The 19,527-nt window shown below is 43.4% G+C and overlaps 1 protein-coding gene across 1 annotated transcript in view; it reads right to left on the bottom strand.

Moving 5' to 3' along the window:
- Positions 1-19,527, bottom strand: part of dbndd1 (dysbindin domain containing 1) — a 46,939-nt gene that overhangs the window by 3,468 nt on the left and 23,944 nt on the right. The window contains exon 3 of the mRNA XM_083792725.1: positions 18,940-19,077. Coding sequence (XP_083648851.1) covers positions 18,940-19,077 — 138 coding nt within the window. The remainder of the gene's footprint in view (positions 1-18,939; positions 19,078-19,527) is intronic.

Here is a 19,527-nt window from a genome sequence, read left to right as displayed (position 1 = left end):
AAAAAGTGCCCTCTTAATGGAATTTCAGCCCCTGCCCCTCTGCCACTCTGCACGTCCCTGCTACAGTGAGTGACTACACTCTGTAAAGGCTACCGTGTGTCATTTAGCTGATGGTGGTGCATGTCTGTGTGTGTGTGTGTGTGTGTGTGTGTGTGTGTGTGTGTGTGTGTGTGTGTGTGTGTGTGTGTGTACAGTATGTGTGCAATACAGTACTACATACATGGATGTCTGTGTAGATTATGTCAAATAGAATATAATGACAATAACGTCCTTTGCTATAGCCTTCGTTTACAATTTACCATTTACAATTACAATTGAGGGCGTTTAGCAGGCGCTCTTATCCAGAGCGACTTACAATAAGCAAGAACAACTTAATGCATGAAATGTATAGAATATAGTTATCTCGGATAATAAGTAAATTATAAGAACCTATATCATCTGTCTAACAGTATAGGATATCTGTACATTGAGACAATGAACACTATGGATAGAATGCTCTAGAATGGCAGATCAATAATGTCCTGGCATCTGTCTACATTAACATGCTATCCACATTACATATTTTAGCATTTGCATGAGCCTACAAGGTCGTCGAGGCTATTTTTCAAAAATAGCAGATCTACAAGCTCAAGTGCCGCGCTATGAGCTTGTAGATCTGCTATTTTTCAATAGCTAAAGTATATAACATAATGCTTAAAACACCAAATGGGGTTCCAGCCCAGAATGGGTTTTAATTAAAGCAGAGAACCACCCAACTTATTGGCCATTCCCTGCGTAATAGTCGTCAGAATTAAATAGAGATAAACCGAACACAAAATATTGCTCCGGGTATAGAAGGATTTGTATTTAATGCTGTAATAATGTTTAGAGCAACAAGTTAAATACCCACAGTCCCTATTACAAACATCTGTTGCACATTGCCCTCAGTCAAACATATTATGTCTAGATCATTTCAATGAAACGGTCCAAAGCTCAACATAATATACCTTAACCCATTTTGGTGTCGGCATCATGTTATGCTTTAGCTATTGAAAAATAGCAGATCTACAAGCTCATATCGCGCCACCGAGTGGCGCGATACGAGCTTGTAGGTCTGCTATTTTTTGAAAAATCGAAGAACGACTGACATTTTTAGAATCTGATCTCAGGTCAGAATGGGTTCATCAGACCAGTGTGTGTCCGGCGGAAACCTCGTATGAATCTGATCTCAGGTCAGAATGGGTTAACATTGATGACAACCGTACCCGGGGGGATTTCTCAAGGTCAAGGTTACGGTATTGTTGGAGCTATAGAGTGAATAAACCCCAAGGACTCAAACACGATCCGAGTGCACAAAGTGCAGCCACTTGATCACTGTCAGTGGAAAATACTGCTTGATGGATCACTGGTTGCAGTATATTATGTTCCATGTTGAAGTTGTGGTTTGTGTATCTTGTCTGTCTGGTAGATATATGTCCATGTGGACTGTGTTGTGACTGCAATGGCCAGGCTGACAACCAGTGTTTGATTTCGTAGACTAGAAAACTAAGGCGAAAAATGTTCGTCGACTACCTTTTTCCACTGACGAAAACTAAATGGAAACGAAGCTATGATGACTAAAACTAAGACTAAATGTTAGGAAGGGACTAGTCAAGTGGACAAGAGAGCAGACATCAGAGTCATTTTACATTTGGTTGCATGCTGAAAATAGCCGATCTACAAGCTCACAAGTTCAGAACGTGTCGCATGCAGCGCCAATCGGGAAGAATAATGAATGTGTTCTCTTTAGCTAATACAAATGTTAGCAGCTGCTATACCAGAGACCATATAGACTGTAAAATAGCTATGCGCAGCGCGACGCGTTGTGAGCTTGTAGATCGGCTATTTTCAGCGAGTGAAAAATACAGCCATTACGACGGCATCAAGGCCCGCAAAAATACATTTTGTTATGATATTTAGTCGACTAAAACTAGAGTAACACGAAGACGTTCCACGTGACTAAAATGTGACTAAAACTAAAACTATTCAAGAGACAGACTATGACTAAAACTATGCTGCCAAAAAAACACTGGTGACAACCCTGTCTACGTCTGTCAGGAAGATAATGTGGCACAATGCACGTATGGATAAGGATATGCCCGACGCAAATAGTGCTATAGCGCCGTCACGTGCCCATATATGGACATACAGAGATATACTGAAACGGCTTGTGTTCTAATAAAGATTTCAATGTTGAATGACTGTTTCAGGGTGTATATATTTCTGCTGGCCTGCTGTTCTGAATGCATAAAGAGGGGGACAGAGAGCAGAGAAATGAACTCTAAGGCATCGCAAGAAGGGAGAGAATGAGAGATTGAACCCATTTTAGACCCAAGAAGGGAGAGCATGAGAGATTTAACCCATTTTGGTATTAGCATCATGTCGTGCTTTAGCTATTTAAAAATAGCAGATCTACAAGCTCATATCGCGCCACCGAGTGGCGCGATACGAGCTTGTAGGTCTGCCATTTTTGAAAGATCGAAGAGCGACTGACATTTCTAGAATCTGATCCCAGGTCAGAATGGGTTAAAAGAGACGATATACTGTATGTTTGTGTTGAATATCGATCGTCTCTGTCGGGTATAGAAACCATTATGTCCAATAAAACTGTCGTTTCAAATTCTCCGTGCCGCATTTTGAGCTTGTCGTCGATCTGCTATTTTTTTTTATACTTTTGTGTGATGCTGAAGTATATGATCAAGTAGTAGGGCATTCCTTTTTTTACGAAAAAATAAAAATACATGCAGGTCACAGACGGATCAAAAAGACATCCAGCATGCAGGAGGGACACATCACAAAGACCTTGTCTTGTATCCGGCATGGAGGGACAGGTGAATTATTCAGGAACCTACTCTTAAGAATGAACTCCCTCACCCGTTCCTGCTCCCTCCTCCCTTCCTGCTGCGCTGTCATCGCTTCCCCCCCCCCCCCCCCCCCCCCCCCACCAACTCCTCCTCACCCTTCAGATAACCTCTCTAGCTCTACCCCCCCCCCCCCTCCCCCCTTACACACAGTCCACTGGTTCTCCACCTGATGGATCGTGAGGATTTTCTTTCGCTCTGAAAGAAAATATATTCAAAGATTTGCGCCACATTTTCACGATTTTCGAAAGTAGCAGACCTACAAGTTATGAGCTATGAGCTATGCAGATCTGCTATTTTTCAACAGCTAAAGCATGACATAATGCAGATGGCTGTGGCCACCCATCTCAGATGGCTGTGCGGCCACCCATCTCAGATGGCTGGGACACCCATATCAGATGGCTGGGACACCCATCTCAGATGACTGTGGCCACCCATCTCAGCCGACCTAGAAGCTCATGGCCTTGAGCTTGTCGTTTTCTGTGCAAAATGGTCGGTCCACAGAGTGTGCGTTGTTAAATTCAGCGATGTGTTTTTCGGGACACGCACGCACACAGACTTAGGTTAACAATCCACGTTTCTTTTCCATGTATTCTGAACCTTAAAGCAATCATGTTGTACTCCACACGGTGCATGCCACAAATTCACCTTCTTTGTGGCATTGCCTTTGTGAAAGACTTTCATCTACGTGTGATGAAAAAAGCTGCCATGTTGAAATGTCACAGTTATTACCCTTTGTTCCTGCTGTGAAATCACAACGGGGACATTTCCACACGTAACACAACAACGGGGACATTTCCACACGCAACACAACAACGGGGACATTTCCATACGTAACACAACGGGGACATTTCCACACGTAACACAACGGGGACATTTCCACACGTAACACAACGGGGACATTTCCATACGTAACACAACGGGGACATTTCCATACGTAACACAACAGGGACATTTCCACACGTAACACAACAGGGACATTTCCACACGTAACACAACAGGGACATTTCCACACGTAACACAACGGGGACATTTCCACACGTAACACAACGGGGACATTTCCACACATAACACAACAGGGACATTTCCACACGTAACACAACAGGGACATTTCCACACGTAACACAACGGGGACATTTCCACACGTAACACAACAGGGACATTTCCACACGTAACACAACGGGGGACATTTCCACACGTAACACAACAGGGACATTTCCACACGTAACACAACTGGGACATTTCCACACGTAACACAACGGGGACATTTCCACACGTAACACAACGGGGGACATTTCCACACGTAACACAACAGGGACATTTCCACACGTAACACAACAGGGACATTTCCATACGTAACACAACAGGGACATTTCCACACGTAACACAACAGGGACATTTCCACACGTAACACAACAGGGACATTTCCACACGTAACACAACAGGGACATTTCCACACGTAACACAACGGGGACATTTCCACACGTAACACAACGGGGACATTTCCACACGTAACACAACGGGGACATTTCCATACGTAACACAACGGGGACATTTCCACACGTAACACAACAGGGACATTTCCACACGTAACACAACGGGGACATTTCCATACGTAACACAACGGGGACATTTCCACACGTAACACAACGGGGACATTTCCATACTTAACACAACAGGGACATTTCCATACTTAACACAACAGGGACATTTCCACATGTAACACAACAGGGACATTTCCATACGTAACACAACAGGGACATTTCCATACTTAACACAACAGGGACATTTCCACATGTAACACAACAGGGACATTTCCACACGTAACACAACAGGGACATTTCCATACGTAACACAACAGGGACATTTCCATACGTAACACAACAGGGACATTTCCATACTTAACACAACAGGGACATTTCCACATGTAACACAACGGGGACATTTATTAGTCTACCGACCTCCATTTAATGGCATATTTCTATCTCTGAGAGTGTACAAATGTTGTCTGAGAGTGTACAAACTCTGAGAGTGTATAGGTTCCATTTGTACACTCTCTGAGTTACAGACCCATAAGGGTCCATTTTGGTTCCAAACTATCATTTAGCTGGGGTCCCCCGGACCCCACTTTGGGAACCACTAATCTAGAATCCTCCAAAGTCATCTATTTAGCTGTCCTGATACCTATTGTATCTGGCATGTTATTCTGTATCTTTATCTTATACTCCTCTCCTCCCTGAGGCTTATAGGCTGAGACAGAGAATGCTGGAGGGGGTCCAAAGGGAACGGAAAATCTACTGTTTGAAGTAGTCTATTATCGCATTCTGACCTGAGATCAGATTCATACGAGGTTTCCGCCGGACACACACTGGTCTGATGAACCCATTCTGACCTGAGATCAGATTCTAAAAAATGTCAGTCGTTCTTAGATTTTTCAAAAATAGCAGACCTACAAGCTCGTATCGCGCCACTCGGTGGCGCGATACGAGCTTGTAGATCTGCTATTTTTAAATAGCTAAAGCATAACATGATGCTGACACCAAAATGGGTGCCCGGTCAGAATGGGTTATGAGAGAAATACAGCAGCCAGATATAATGAAAAAATGTGCTTCAAGTTCAAACAGAGTATGAATAAAACTGCGATATAATAACAGAAGGTGGATGACAAATGGCGTTGAAATTGCGGAAGTCAATTCTCCACCTGTTGAAAGCACTGCAGGTTATTTATTCAGCTTATAGCTCTGGGAATGTGGGTGTTGATGGAAGACTAACTAAAAAAGACATTGCATGGATGAAACTGGGACGTATCCTCAGCAGTGGCGTGCACAGACATTTAGTGGGGCAGGTGCTCAAGTGAAAAAAAGGGCACCTTGTGCAGCACATTTTGGGGCGGGAACCCATTTTGGTGCTTTAGCTATATTGAAAAATAGCAGATCTACAAGCTCATAGCGCGCCACCGAGTGGCGCGCTACGAGCTTGTAGGTCTGCTATTTTTTGTTTTATCGAAGAACCACTGACATAGAAACATAGCTTTAGATTGTGGGGGCCTAAATAATATAGTAGAAGCGTTTTTTTATCAAGATTTGATCAATGTCACCATGGTCCACATACTAAAAAAAAAAAAAAAAAAAAAAAATCTTTAAAAAAAGAAATTAAGAGCAAAATTGCCAAAAGGGCAGAGGGTGCTCTAGCACCCCCTAGTGTCTATCTGTGCACGCCACTGATCCTCAGTGACGTATCCTGAGGTCAACAGGGTTTCGGTGTCTACCGACATCATACCCCTCACTCAGGCGACCCAGCCGGGGGGTGATCAAGTCCCCAGTAGCTATACCCTCAATGATGATGTTTAGGTGAAAAAAAGAACAGAAAAATAATAATAATTAAGTAATTAATTGGAAAAGAAATGTTGACCAAAAGCATCACTGGGTCTTGCAGGGTTAGGCGTTTTTCTTTTTTGCAGGACACAGGTCTCCACCAGGATTTCTTCCTCAGCCTAGTGGGAATATGCGTTCACAGTTTCATCGCAATCGGACGCTGCGTTGAGGAGGTGTGGCGATTTGTACAAAGCGGGCTACTCCTGAAAACTGTAGGAGCCAATCGTGGCCAATCAGGATGGAATATGATAAATCAAACAAACCTGTCTTGATCACATGACTATGGAGATCATGTGTACCGATTTGCGTGAAATTTGGATAAAATCTGAAGGAGTAATAATAGAAAATGTGTTTTACATATGTCGGCCTCCTGGTGGCGCTATAAAGAGCAGATGTGAAAAATTCCAGGCAAAGGTTTTTCCTTACAAAGTTATCCACAGATCCGCAGTTAGAGGTAAAAACACTTTTATCACAGTTATAGCGCCACCTTGAGGCTGAATTGAAATTGTTCATGTGGCATTTCGTCCTCGGCCTAGTGGGAATGTGGGTGCACAATTTCACGGAAATCACGCGATGTGTTCATGATTTGCAGCATTTTGTTTGAAACTGAGCACTCCTGTGAACTTTGGAAGCCAATCTTAACCAATCAGGATGGAGTCTGAGAAATCTGAAAGACCGGTTTGGTTGAATGGCTCTAGAGAGACTGTGTACCAATTTGCGTGATGTTTGGAAAAAATCTGTAGGTGTACTGTGCAAAAACTTGTTTTGCACAAAGCGGCCTCCTGGTGGCGCTATAACAGGCCGTTCTGGAAAGTTTGGGGCAGAGGGTCATCGTTGGCATCCAGGGAGTGTGTGTGCAAAATGTGGCATCGACCGGGTTCACGGACGGACACACGGACGGACGGACACACGGACGGACGGAGTGCAAAACATACTCTCCCCCCATGCCTTCGGCCTGGTGGAGACAAACAGTGACAGTGGGGGGGGGGTTCTGTTGAAGGGCTTATAAGGGAGGGCTGGGGTATTTAAAAGGTTAATAAGGCAGATAAGTTGAAGGAGTAGACTAGGTAAACTAAAGCAGAAAATGTGGTCTGAAAGGGGGGTTCCTGCATATTGCAGTATTTTTCAGTATATGCAATGGAAATCATGGTTATTCACCAGATTGTGCAAGTTGAATTGAGTTTACCTTAAACATTGTGTCTCTGTGTGACGAGAGACTGTGATGTACGATTGTACGTTGTAAACAAAGCTAGACAGAGTGCATACCTCCTCCATTATACAATTGTTAACAAGGGCCATTTCCACGTGAGGTATGAGTGATGTCATTGTCATTGTTCTTGTCCTTTTATCTTTTTTTATCTATTATATATCTAAAAAGTGAATATCTTTGTGGCAGCTTAATGTTCATCCATCTATCCGTCTGCTCTCAATTTTAACCATGACCTTGATCATGACCGCGACCTTTGACCTTTTCTTTGTTACCCAACAGAGAATGGTCTCTTTCAGGGAAGTCTATACTGATCAGTTTTATGAATATCCATCCATCCGTTCTCAAGTTATTTTTTGAACAGACAAACAGACAAACAAACAAACAGATGGACTGGGTGAAAACAAGGGAACAGGTGCATTTGGACCCTAGCTGTCTTGGCTTGGCAGAATTAAGGGAACCAACATACTGTGTAGGTTGTCAATTATCCAAAGGCAGCAGGTAATATCTTCAGGCATTTTCATTAAACTGCCTGCACTAGCAGATAGTAATTGAGCTTTTTGCTTGTGCTTTTGTGCTTTTTCCAGTAAATGTAGCAGTTTCTGTTAACACACTGCCAAAACCTTCTGACACTTACAGACAGCTGGAGGTGTGTGTGTGTGTGTGTGTGTGTGAGTGTGAGTGTGAGTGTGTGAGTGTGTGTGTGTGTGTGTGTGTGTGTGTGTGTGTGCGTGCGTGCGTGCCTGCGTGCGTGCGTGCGATTCGTATGCCTATAGTTTCCCCTAGACTTGGGCGTAACATCATTGAAGTCAGACGGTGCCTTATGTTCTAATTCACACAGGATGATGTTCTCCCCATTACCCAATAATACAAAGTTTCCCCTCAGCCTCAAAGGTATTAAAGGAAACTTTGTACTTTATGCAAAGTTAAACACCAAACAGACATTTCTACTTTAACCTGAAAGGTAATGAATCCCCTGAGCCATCACATCTTTTATAGAGCCCTTAGTGGGCACTTCTCTTGACAAGGGAAATAAAATCTGTAGTGCAATTTAGGCAGAGTGCAGAAACAAACCTAGCACTATAAACCCCAACCATCTATAAATGCACACAAACATCCTTGATTGAGAGAGGGGAGAGTACAACTGAATATATTCAGAAGACCTGAACTTACCCCAAGTCCCTTCAATCTGTAGTGCAGGCCAGTCACAATTAGAACTAGATAAAGTGCCAATCGGCACAGGTCTCCACCAGGGCAGGTCAGGTTGTGGCCTCATGGTGGCGCTATAACAGGCTGTTGAGGAAGATTTGGGCCGGAGGTTCGTGTTGGAGGGATGCAGGTACAATGTTGTTCCATGTGTGCATACATAAGTTGTATACAGATCGATGCAGTTATAGCTAAAAACAGGAATTGGCCTGTTATAGCGCCACCGTGAGGCTGATTTGGATGAAAAAATGGTGGCATGTCGTCCTCGGCTTAGTGGGAATATGCGTGCACAGTTTCATCGCAATCGGACGCTGCGTTGAGAAGTTGTGGCGATTTGTACAAAGCGGGCTACTCCTGAAAAGTGTAGGAGCCAATCGTGGCCAACCAGGATGGAATATGAGAAATTAAAAAAAAACCTGTCTTGATCACATGACTATGGAGATCATGTGTACCGATTTGCGTGAAATTTGGATAAAATCTGAAGGAGTAATAATAGAAAATGTGTTTTACATATGTGGGCCTCCTGGTGGCGCGTGGCGGTATAAAGAGCAGATGTGAAAAATTCCAGACAAAGGTTTTTCCTTGGCCTCTAGGGAGTTGGCATACAAAGTTATCCACAGATCCGTGCAGTTAGAGGTAAAAACACTTTTCGGCCAGTTATAGCGCCACCTTGAGGCTGAGTTGAAATTGTTCATGTGGCATTTCGTCCTCGGCCTAATGGGAATGTGGGTGCACAATTTCACGGAAATCACGCGATGTGTTCATGATTTGCAGCATTTTGTTTGAAACTGAGCACTCCTGTGAACTTTGGAAGCCAATCTTAACCAATCAGGATGGAGTCTGATAAATCTGAAAGACCCGTTTCGTTGAATGGCTCTAGAGAGACTGTGTACCAATTTGCGTGATGTTTGGACAAAATTTGTAGGTGTACTGTGCAAAAACTTGTTTTGCACAAAGCGGCCTCCTGGTGGCGCTATAACAGGCCGTTCTGGAAAGTTTGGGGCAGAGGTTCATCGTTGGCATCCAGGGAGTGTGTGTGCAAAATTTGGCATCGACCGGGTTAACGGTGGCCGAGATTAGCTGCTCACGGGGACACGGACGGACGGACGGACGGACACACGGACACACACACGGACGGACGGAGTGCAAAACATACTCTCCCCACATGCCTTCGGCCTGGTGGAGACAACAATCGCTAGATCGCAATTATTTAGCTGAGCAAATATTTCTTGTCATTTCTTTGTATATTTCAGTAATATACTTTGTGTATTTAAGCCCTGTGCATTGTTCTTAGCCAAAAACAATGAAATAATTAATGGCAATAAATCCCCAACACAAATGTCCTAATCGAGACAGACCTACTATACAAGTGACTATAGACTATAGCCCCTCGGGGGGGGGGGGGGGGGGGGGGCGCGCAGGTCTCCACTCTCCACCATTGTCTTTGATGGAAATTAGATGATTTGAGGCATTTTGTTCCAAAAATGTGTTTTGCAAAAAAATCCACCTGTTGGTGGCGCTATAACAGGCCAATGTGAAAAGGGTGGGATTTATTCCTAGTAGGAAAGCGTGAAAAATGTCATTTCATGTAAAGCTTTTTGTTCAAATGCTTTGAACAAAAAGCGTGCAAAAAACATACTCTCCCACAGAGTGCAAAACATACTCTCCCACAGAGTGCAAAACATACTCTCCCACAGAGTGCAAAACATACTCTCTCCCACAGAGTGTAAAACATACTCTCCCACAGAGTGCAAAACATACTCTCTCCCACAGAGTGTAAAACATACTCTCCCACAGAGTGCAAAACATACTCTCTCCCACAGAGTGTAAAACATACTCTCCCACAGAGTGCAAAACATACTCTCTCCCACAGAGTGCAAAACATACTCTCCCACAGAGTGCAAAACATACTCTCTCCCACAGAGTGTAAAACATACTCTCCCACAGAGTGCAAAACATACTCTCTCCCACAGAGTGCAAAACATACTCTCCCACAGAGTGCAAAACATACTCTCTCCCACAGAGTGCAAAACATACTCTCCCACAGAGTGCAAAACATACTCTCTCCCACAGAGTGCAAAACATACTCTCTCCCACAGAGTGCAAAACATACTCTCTCCCACAGAGTGCAAAACATACTCTCTCCCACAGAGTGCAAAACATACTCTCCCACAGAGTGCAAAACATACTCTCCCCACAGAGTGCAAAACATACTCTCCCACAGAGTGCAAAACATACTCTCCTACAGAGTGCAAAACATACTCTCCCACAGAGTGCAAAACATACTCTCCTACAGAGTGCAAAACATACTCTCCCACAGAGTGCAAAACATACTCTCCCACAGAGTGCAAAACATACTCTCCCCACAGAGTGCAAAACATACTCTCCTACAGAGTGCAAAACATACTCTCCCACAGAGTGCAAAACATACTCTCCCACAGAGTGCAAAACATACTCTCCCACAGAGTGCAAAACATACTCTCCCACAGAGTGCAAAACATACTCTCCCACAGAGTGCAAAACATACTCTCCCACAGAGTGCAAAACATACTCTCCCACAGAGTGCAAAACATACTCTCCCACAGAGTGCAAAACATACTCTCCCACAGAGTGCAAAACATACTCTCCCACAGAGTGCAAAACACACTCTCCCACAGAGTGCAAAACACACTCTCCCACAGAGTGCAAAACATACTCTCCCACAGAGTGCAAAACACACTCTCCCACAGAGTGCAAAACATACTCTCCCACAGAGTGCAAAACATACTCTCCCACAGAGTGCAAAACATACTCTCCCACAGAGTGCAAAACACACTCTCCCACAGAGTGCAAAACATACTCTCTCCCACAGAGTGCAAAACATACTCTCCCACAGAGTGCAAAACATACTCTCCCACAGAGTGCAAAACATACTCTCCCCAGTGGCGTGCACAGACATTTAGAGGGGCAGGTGCTCAAGTGAAAAAATAAAAGGGCACCTTGTGCAGCGCATTTTCGGGCTGGAACCCATTTTGGTGCTTTAGCTATTGAAAAATAGCAGATCTACAAGCTCATAGCGCGCCACCGAGTGGCGCGCTACGAGCTTGTAGGTCTGCTATTTTTCTTTAATCGAAGAACCACTGACATAGAAACAACACTTTAGATTGTGGGGGGCCTAAATAATATAGTAGAAGCGTTTTTTTATCAAGATTTGATCAATGTCACTGCATGGTCCACACACTACAAATTAAGGAAAAAAATTAATAATCTTTTTTTTTTTTTTTTTAAGAGCAAAATTGACAAAAGGACAGGGGGTGCTCTAGCACCCCCTAGTGTCTATCTGTGCACGCCACTGACTCTCCCCATGCCTTCGGCCTGGTGGAGACAATAACAGGCTCAGCCTCATAATCACCTCTCAAGGTTGAATTAGAGTACTAAAGAAAGGTTTTGTTATTAAACTTGTGGGATTTTATAGCCTGGGTCACTAAAACGGTACTATGTTACAGAATAGCTGACCTATACAGTAAACCGTAGCTGACATTCTGACCTGAAAAAAATGTCTTCTAAATCCTGACAGTTTTCTGAAATACCTATGTTTCTAGGCCTATATCACTCAATATTTCATGTCAAGGACCCCAAAAATGATATGTAATTGGCCACCGACCCCCATCTGAAAGTATGTTGTTCCAGGGACCCCCCAGAAGCAAAGATTTGAGTTAAAAACGTTTGTTCTGAAAAAATATATTCCAAATTTTAGGCACATTTTCACGATTTTTCATAAATAGCAGACCTACAAGCTCGTAGCGCGCCACTCGGTGGCGCGCTATGAGCTTGTAGATCTGCTATTTTTCAATAGCTAAATTATAACATAATGTTTAAAACACCAAAAGGGGTGCCCGCCCAAAATGGGTTAATGGAACGCAAGCAGGAGCTCAGGGGGTTAGTTATCAATCTACCACTGAGCAGCACAGAGTAATAATTAACCTCCACAATCAAATTAGCAGCAGATTCAGTCATTCTTCAACACACCTCACGCTGTTTCATTCATCCTCTTGATGTCCTCATTGGCAATCCGTGACATATCTCTCTCCCTTTACACCTCGCTGTCACAGTCAGGAGTGTGTATATGCGGGATACCCAACTGCTCTTGACGCACTCAATTTATAGGCTAATTTATAGGTCTTCACATTATAGAGAGAGAGAAACACACACACGAGGGCTGTCATACTGATTTTCACAGAGAATAATGTGAAGAGGTTAAAGGGATTGTGACATTAAAAAAAAGGTTTTGGAATTGTTCTTATTTTTTTTTAGGTTTTCTAATCTCAATTGCACCCAAAAAACATGAACTTTTAACATTCAGTAGATTTTCTGTGATCTGGGGTTTTCTGGCTCAAACAGGTGCTCTGGTTTTCCTGCTGTTTGTGATGTAAGACCCTGCAAATCCCATATGTCAATGGGATTTGCCAGCAGATGTCACTGTTTTCACTGTCTTGCCTGTTTTCATTGTAGCTCAAAAGGCTTCCAAACCCCAAAGAAAACTTCAGACCACAGAAAATCCACTGAATGTTCAAAGTTCAGGTTTTGTGGGTGTAATTGAGGTCATAAAACCTAAAATAAAAAATAAAAATAAAAATAAATGAAAATGAATGTCATAAAACCTTTAAGGCGTGTCTCCATTCTGGGAGTAGTAAAGGTCATAGTCAACTTAGTCAAGACATTTGAAAGGGAATCAATATAAGGGAAATGGTTAGCAGCCAACTGAGTATAGTGGACCAGAAACCGTATACTGTATGTGTATGTGTTGTACAGTATGTGTACAGTATGTGCATCTGAGCACGGAAATAAATAGCATTTTTTGTCACTGTTGCACAGCCTAACACACACACACACACCCTCTTATGCCATCTTTATTATGTGCTAACACAAACGTTGTCCTATATACACAAACATGAAATCCCTTGTAAACACATTGCGTAACACAAACACTGAAGACGAAGGTGAGGTCGGAAATTCTGATTGGCCCGAAATTAGATGATGTACGATGACGTACGACATAAGAGCGCCCCTCACTTCACACGGGTGTGATTTCTTTTTAAGTATAACAGGCCTTTGATTAAACATTCTGAACGGGAACCCATTTTGGTGTTATAGCGTCATGTCATGCTTTAGCTATTGAAAAATAGCAGATCTACAAGCTCATAGCGCGCCACCGAGTGGCGCGCTACGAGCTTGTAGGTCTGCTATTTTTGAAAAATCGAAGAACGACTGACATTTTTTATAGAATCTGATCTCAGGTCAGAATGGGTTAATCAGACCAGTGTGTGTGTCCACAGTGGAAACCTCGTATGAATCTGATCTCAGGTCAGAATGGGTTAAACAGTGAGCACAAGCACATGGTGTGACTGCTGGGAGGCTGACAGGGGGAGAGAAAGGGCACGGTGTTAGCGGTGAGATTTGCCTCCCAGCGTGCTGCATGAGGCATCCAGGGCCATAAATAAAACATGGCAGAAAAAGTATGCCTAATTGGGAGGAGGGCGAGTGGTCGAGCCATTGTATTGTAGGCTGTGACAAGCGGGTCATACTGTCATGCTTCTGGCATGTACCCATTCTGACCTGAGATCAGATTCATACGAGTTTTCCACTGGACACACACTGGTCTGATTAACCCATTCTGACCTGAGATCAGATTCTAAAAGTGTCAGTCGTTCTTCGATTTTTCAAAAAATAGCAGACCTACAAGCTCGTATCGCGCCACTCGGTGGCGCGATATGAGCTTGTAGATCTGCTATTTTTCAATAGCTAAAGCATAACATGATGCCAACACCAAGATGGGTGCCCGGTCAGAATGAGTTAAACCTTTTATGTTTTTCTCTGTCATTAATGCCCTACTTACTACAATGTCACACTAAAGTAGCAAAAAATAGTCGATCTGCAAACTCTTGGGCACATGAGGTTTTCCCTGGACAGCAACAACACATGGGAGAATTTAGGTTTATGGGGCCCCATGTAATTATTATAAATTCAACTATTGATCATTTTATTAGTGATTATTCCATCCATACTTTTTTGTTAATCGAGAATCAACACAAAAAATTTACACAAACACATGCATTTTTAATAATAGACTAGTCCGATTAACCACTTAAGCCACATGCCCTATTTTATACTTGGTCATACAATGGTGTTGTGCAAAGATATTGACACATTGCGAGCTTCTGAAGCTGCTATTTTCGCCTATATAATGACAGACCAAAAATAGGAGTGTCAAAGTGTTGAGGCCTACTGGACTTCACAGTCCATGTCCATACTATACAGATAAACTTTACCAGATATTATATAAGTATTATATTAAAAGGTAATTTATCTGTTGTTGCACCCCCCCCCCCCAAGGGAAATCTATGATGAATGTGTTGTGTACGGACTATACTCGCCTCACCCTGTTCGAAGGGGGCACACATCTTTTAATGTTTAGTTTTATGGATATTATGAATATGACATTTATGAATATTTTTCATACTTGGGCTTGACATTGTCCTGTTGTCCGGGACAACTAATAAATCCTTCCGGACAAGTGCATTCAAACTTAAGTGACTAGTCTTGGTTTCACTTTTTCTGTGACATTCTTAGCAGCCAACAATATTACAATTTACAATTTAGGCATTTAGCAGACGCTCTTAATCCAGAGCGACTTACATTTAAGCAAGAACAAAAGCATGGGAATACATCACATAAAAGCATTTATCATGAAACATGCGTAAGCTAAGAAAGTTTAAGCAAGAACAAAAGCATGGGAATACATCACATAAAAGCATTTATCATGAAACATGCGTAAGCTAAGAAAGTAACAGTGGAATATCTATATAATGAAACTATACATACACTATACATATCAACTATACATATTTACTACTATGCTATACATATGTACTATGGCGTGCTATGACTATATACAATACAATTATAGTGCTGTCTACATAACATGCTATAAGTCTGTGTCAAATGCTATCTAAGCCAACAGAAATGCTATCTAAGGGGTTAGGGTAAATTAACAAGGGTAAATATTGTGTGACATTATTGTCTGGCTTTCCTAATAATCACCTTTCCAATATTGTCCTCCATTTTGTTTCAGGAAAACTGAACCTTGTGTTATTCTGTGGCTTGTTTATTTACTTTCAAAGGGAAAAACTACCCAACATCACTTATTTATTTTAAACTGCTACCGCGTTTACTATGAAAACCCGAATTTCCCGTCAGTCAGTCAGTCAGTCAGTCAGTCAGTCAGTCAGTCAGTCAGTCAGTCAGTCAGTCAGTCAGTCAGTCAGTCGTGTCACACCACGTCACGAAAGGGACCGGTTCTGACATTCCATATGTTGATCTGACCTCATCAAACCCTGTACACTCAAGACACGCTCCATATATGGCCATGTAGGCCTACAGAATACATTTTGGCATCTACCGGGTTAACGGTGCCGGAGATTAGCTGTACACAGACGGGCGGACGGACGGACGGACACACACACACACACACACACACACACACACACACACACACACACACACACACACACACACACACGGACGGACGGACGGAGTGCAAAACATACTCTCTCCCCATGCCTTCGGCCTGGTGGAGACAACTAATTTCTTCAATGCCAATGAATGACCTGATTCTAACATACCATGATGAGAGCTGGGTTTCCCTAATGCCAATTTACAATAACACTTTAACCCATGTTATGCTTTAGCTATTGAAAAATAGCAGATCTACAAGCTCATATCGCGCCACCGAGTGGCGCGATACGAGCTTGTAGGTCTGCTATTTTTGAAAAATCTAAGAACGACTGACATTTTTAGAATCTGATCTCAGGTCAGAATGGGTTAATCAGACCAGTGTGTGTCCAGTGGAAACCTCGTATGAATCTGATCTCAGGTCAGAATGGGTTAATAAAGACACTGCCTGACAGCTATCCAAACCTTGTTAAAACAGGTACCAAACAGTGGCGGATAGTCGGATACAGAACATACCTAGGACTGTGCCTCGAAAAATCTGTCTGTTTTTTAGATATTATAATGGCCGGTGGAATGGATGACGTCAATATGACAATTGAGATGAACGACCAATTTATTCCGACGCCTTCCCGAAAAGGCCTTTTTGTCCTGACCACTTTATCCATGATTTATATACATTAAGGATCATTAGTATGCACTTATGGTTATTCGTCTCAACGGCCACTGTCTCTGATTGTCTTTAATGCTTTGAAAAGTTCAAAGCAATCACTTCAATATGGAAAGTGAAGTGGTTGAAGTAGAAAGTAGACGGCCATGGAAATAGTAACAATTATGTGAATGAGGAAGTACAATTCCTCTGTGTGTGTGTGTGTGTGTGTGTGTGTGTGTCTCTCTCTCGCACGCACGCACGCACACACACGTGCGCACACACACACACACACACACACACACACACACACACACACACACACACACACACACACACACACACACACACACACACACACACACACACACACACACACACACACACACACACATTTTAATCATTTATTTATGTCCACATAAGAGATACAATACAAGGACACAGATATTTACAAGGTGCTGTACAGAGAGTGCAATCAGCAAATCCCAGGACAAATACCCACACACACCCTTCGGGGGTACAAGTAACAGCGTAACCACACTGTGTACGTGTCCTAGGCTGCCGAAGATAAACACAGGCATATTGCACCGATGATAGCCTAGCTCCATGATGGTGTGGAGGAGGAGCGGCTGGTATACTTAATGACTTTGGTCATAAAGGCTTCCTCTAAGCTGGAATCAAAGGTGCAGTCAGGCCACTTCAAGGATGAAAAACTGATCTGTTCTCCTCATTGACCACAACAACAAACATCTGGTGTGTTAGCAGAGAGAGATGTGCAAACATTTCAGGATTTTCAGCACAGAGTTGAAACGTGGAAGGTTTGACACAGGAATGTTTGTACATTCTCACAGACAAAGTGCAAAATGTTTAGATAATGTCCTTTGTTGTGAGATCAACTATTCTGTCTTGGCGTGCTGCTGTATGTAAAGCCCTTTATCCCATTCTGAACGGGCACCCATTTTGGTGTTGGCATCATGTTATGCTTTAGCTATTGAAAAATAGCAGATCTACAAGCTCATAGCGCGCCACCGAGTGGCGCGCTACGAGCTTGTAGGTCTGCTATTTTTGAAAAATCGAAGAGCGACTGACATTTTTAGAATCTGATCTCAGGTCAGAATGGGTTCATCAGACCAGTGTGTGTCCGGCGGAAACCTTGTATGAATCTGATCTCAGGTCAGAATGGGTTCATCAGACCAGTGTGTGTCCGGCGGAAACCTTGTATGAATCTGATCTCAGGTCAGAATGGGTTATAGGCATAACAGTCATTCAGAATGTGTGACATGGCTTCTGTAACGAGCCCTGTGGTGTTATGCAAGCAATGAGGTGCATGGGTGGAAGGGGAAACCAGAGGGATAGGTTGAGCTTGGTGGGAAGGATCTGTAGCCTAAAGCTTTTACTGTAAAGGTGATAATGTCCTCATTGAGAGCAGTGTTCCTTAGAAATGAATGGGAAACAGCATGGGGGAAGAAGGCAAGCCATGGTTTCCCCTGGAGTTTGAGTCCAGTCCAGTGTTGTTGTTGTTGCCGACGTTGGAACATCAGGGTTCCAACAGAGGGTCCGTGTCGGGCATCAATAGGTGTCAACAGGTGGGTGTGTTTCCGCTGTAGGTCACTGTCAGTTATTATGTCCTCAGAGACCTCCACAGTCTCAGAGTCAGACTATACGCTCACTCCAGGGACTCACACCGGCTTGGACGCAGAGGTCGTTCAAATCCGGCCAATCCGATGATACTCCGAAGCCTGGGGAGTGAGTGTCCTGTGGCTCCCTGGCTAAAGGAAGTGGGGCTGTGGCTCCCTGGCTAAAGGGACCTTACGTCTCCTCAAATCGAGGAACAGGGAAGATCTAGCTAGCTCCCTAACATCCCTATCATCATCATTATTCAGCATGCTCAATAGATGCGCATGCTGATACAAATCCATGACACATTCGGTACGGGTGATGTGTGTGTTCAGGGAAAACCACTCACGTACTAAGCTCACTGTTTTATTGTTGAGGCACACACACACACACACACACACACACGCACACACACACACACACACACACACACACACACACACGCACACACACGCACACACACGCACACACACGCGCACACACAGCAAAGGGAATTTGGTTAGTGTTAGAAGGGCTTACTGGCTGGGGATTCGTTGTGGTTCTCCTCATCGGAGTCAGCGAAAACTTCAGCCAGTTCCTGGTCTGACATGTCGGTCAGCTCTGTCAAATCGAGGAGGTCAAAGTGCACCTCCAAGGAAGACACACTGCTCAGGGGCTCTGTATGTATACAAGGGCGAAAAAGAACACATGTAATAACAAATGGTCAGTATTATGAAGTGGGAAAGGTTACGATATACAGTACAGCTATACCGCGAAACGAAACATAATCTCAAGAAGGCCAAATCAAGTCTTTGTGACCGGGCACCCATTTTGGTGTCGGCATCATGTTATGCTTTAGCTATTGAAAAATAGCAGATCTACAAGCTCATATCGCGCCACAGAGTGGCGCGATACGAGCTTGTAGGTCTGCTATTTTTGAAAAATCGAAGAGCGACTGACATTTTTTAGAATCTGATCTCAGGTCAGAATGGGTTCATCAGACCCAGTGTGTGTCCGGCGGAAACCTTCGTATGAATCTGATCTCAGGTCAGAATGGGTTAAATATAAACCCTCTCCACACACTTCTGTGTGCCGCTGTTTTGCCCTCCTCGCTCACCTTGTATACAC

This window comes from Protomyctophum parallelum (assembly GCF_964188405.1).
Source record: "Protomyctophum parallelum genome assembly, chromosome: 2".
NCBI lineage: Eukaryota > Metazoa > Chordata > Actinopteri > Myctophiformes > Myctophidae > Protomyctophum > Protomyctophum parallelum.
The sequence above is the reverse complement of the archived record's forward strand: the minus strand, read 5'-3'. Positions and strand labels throughout refer to the sequence as shown.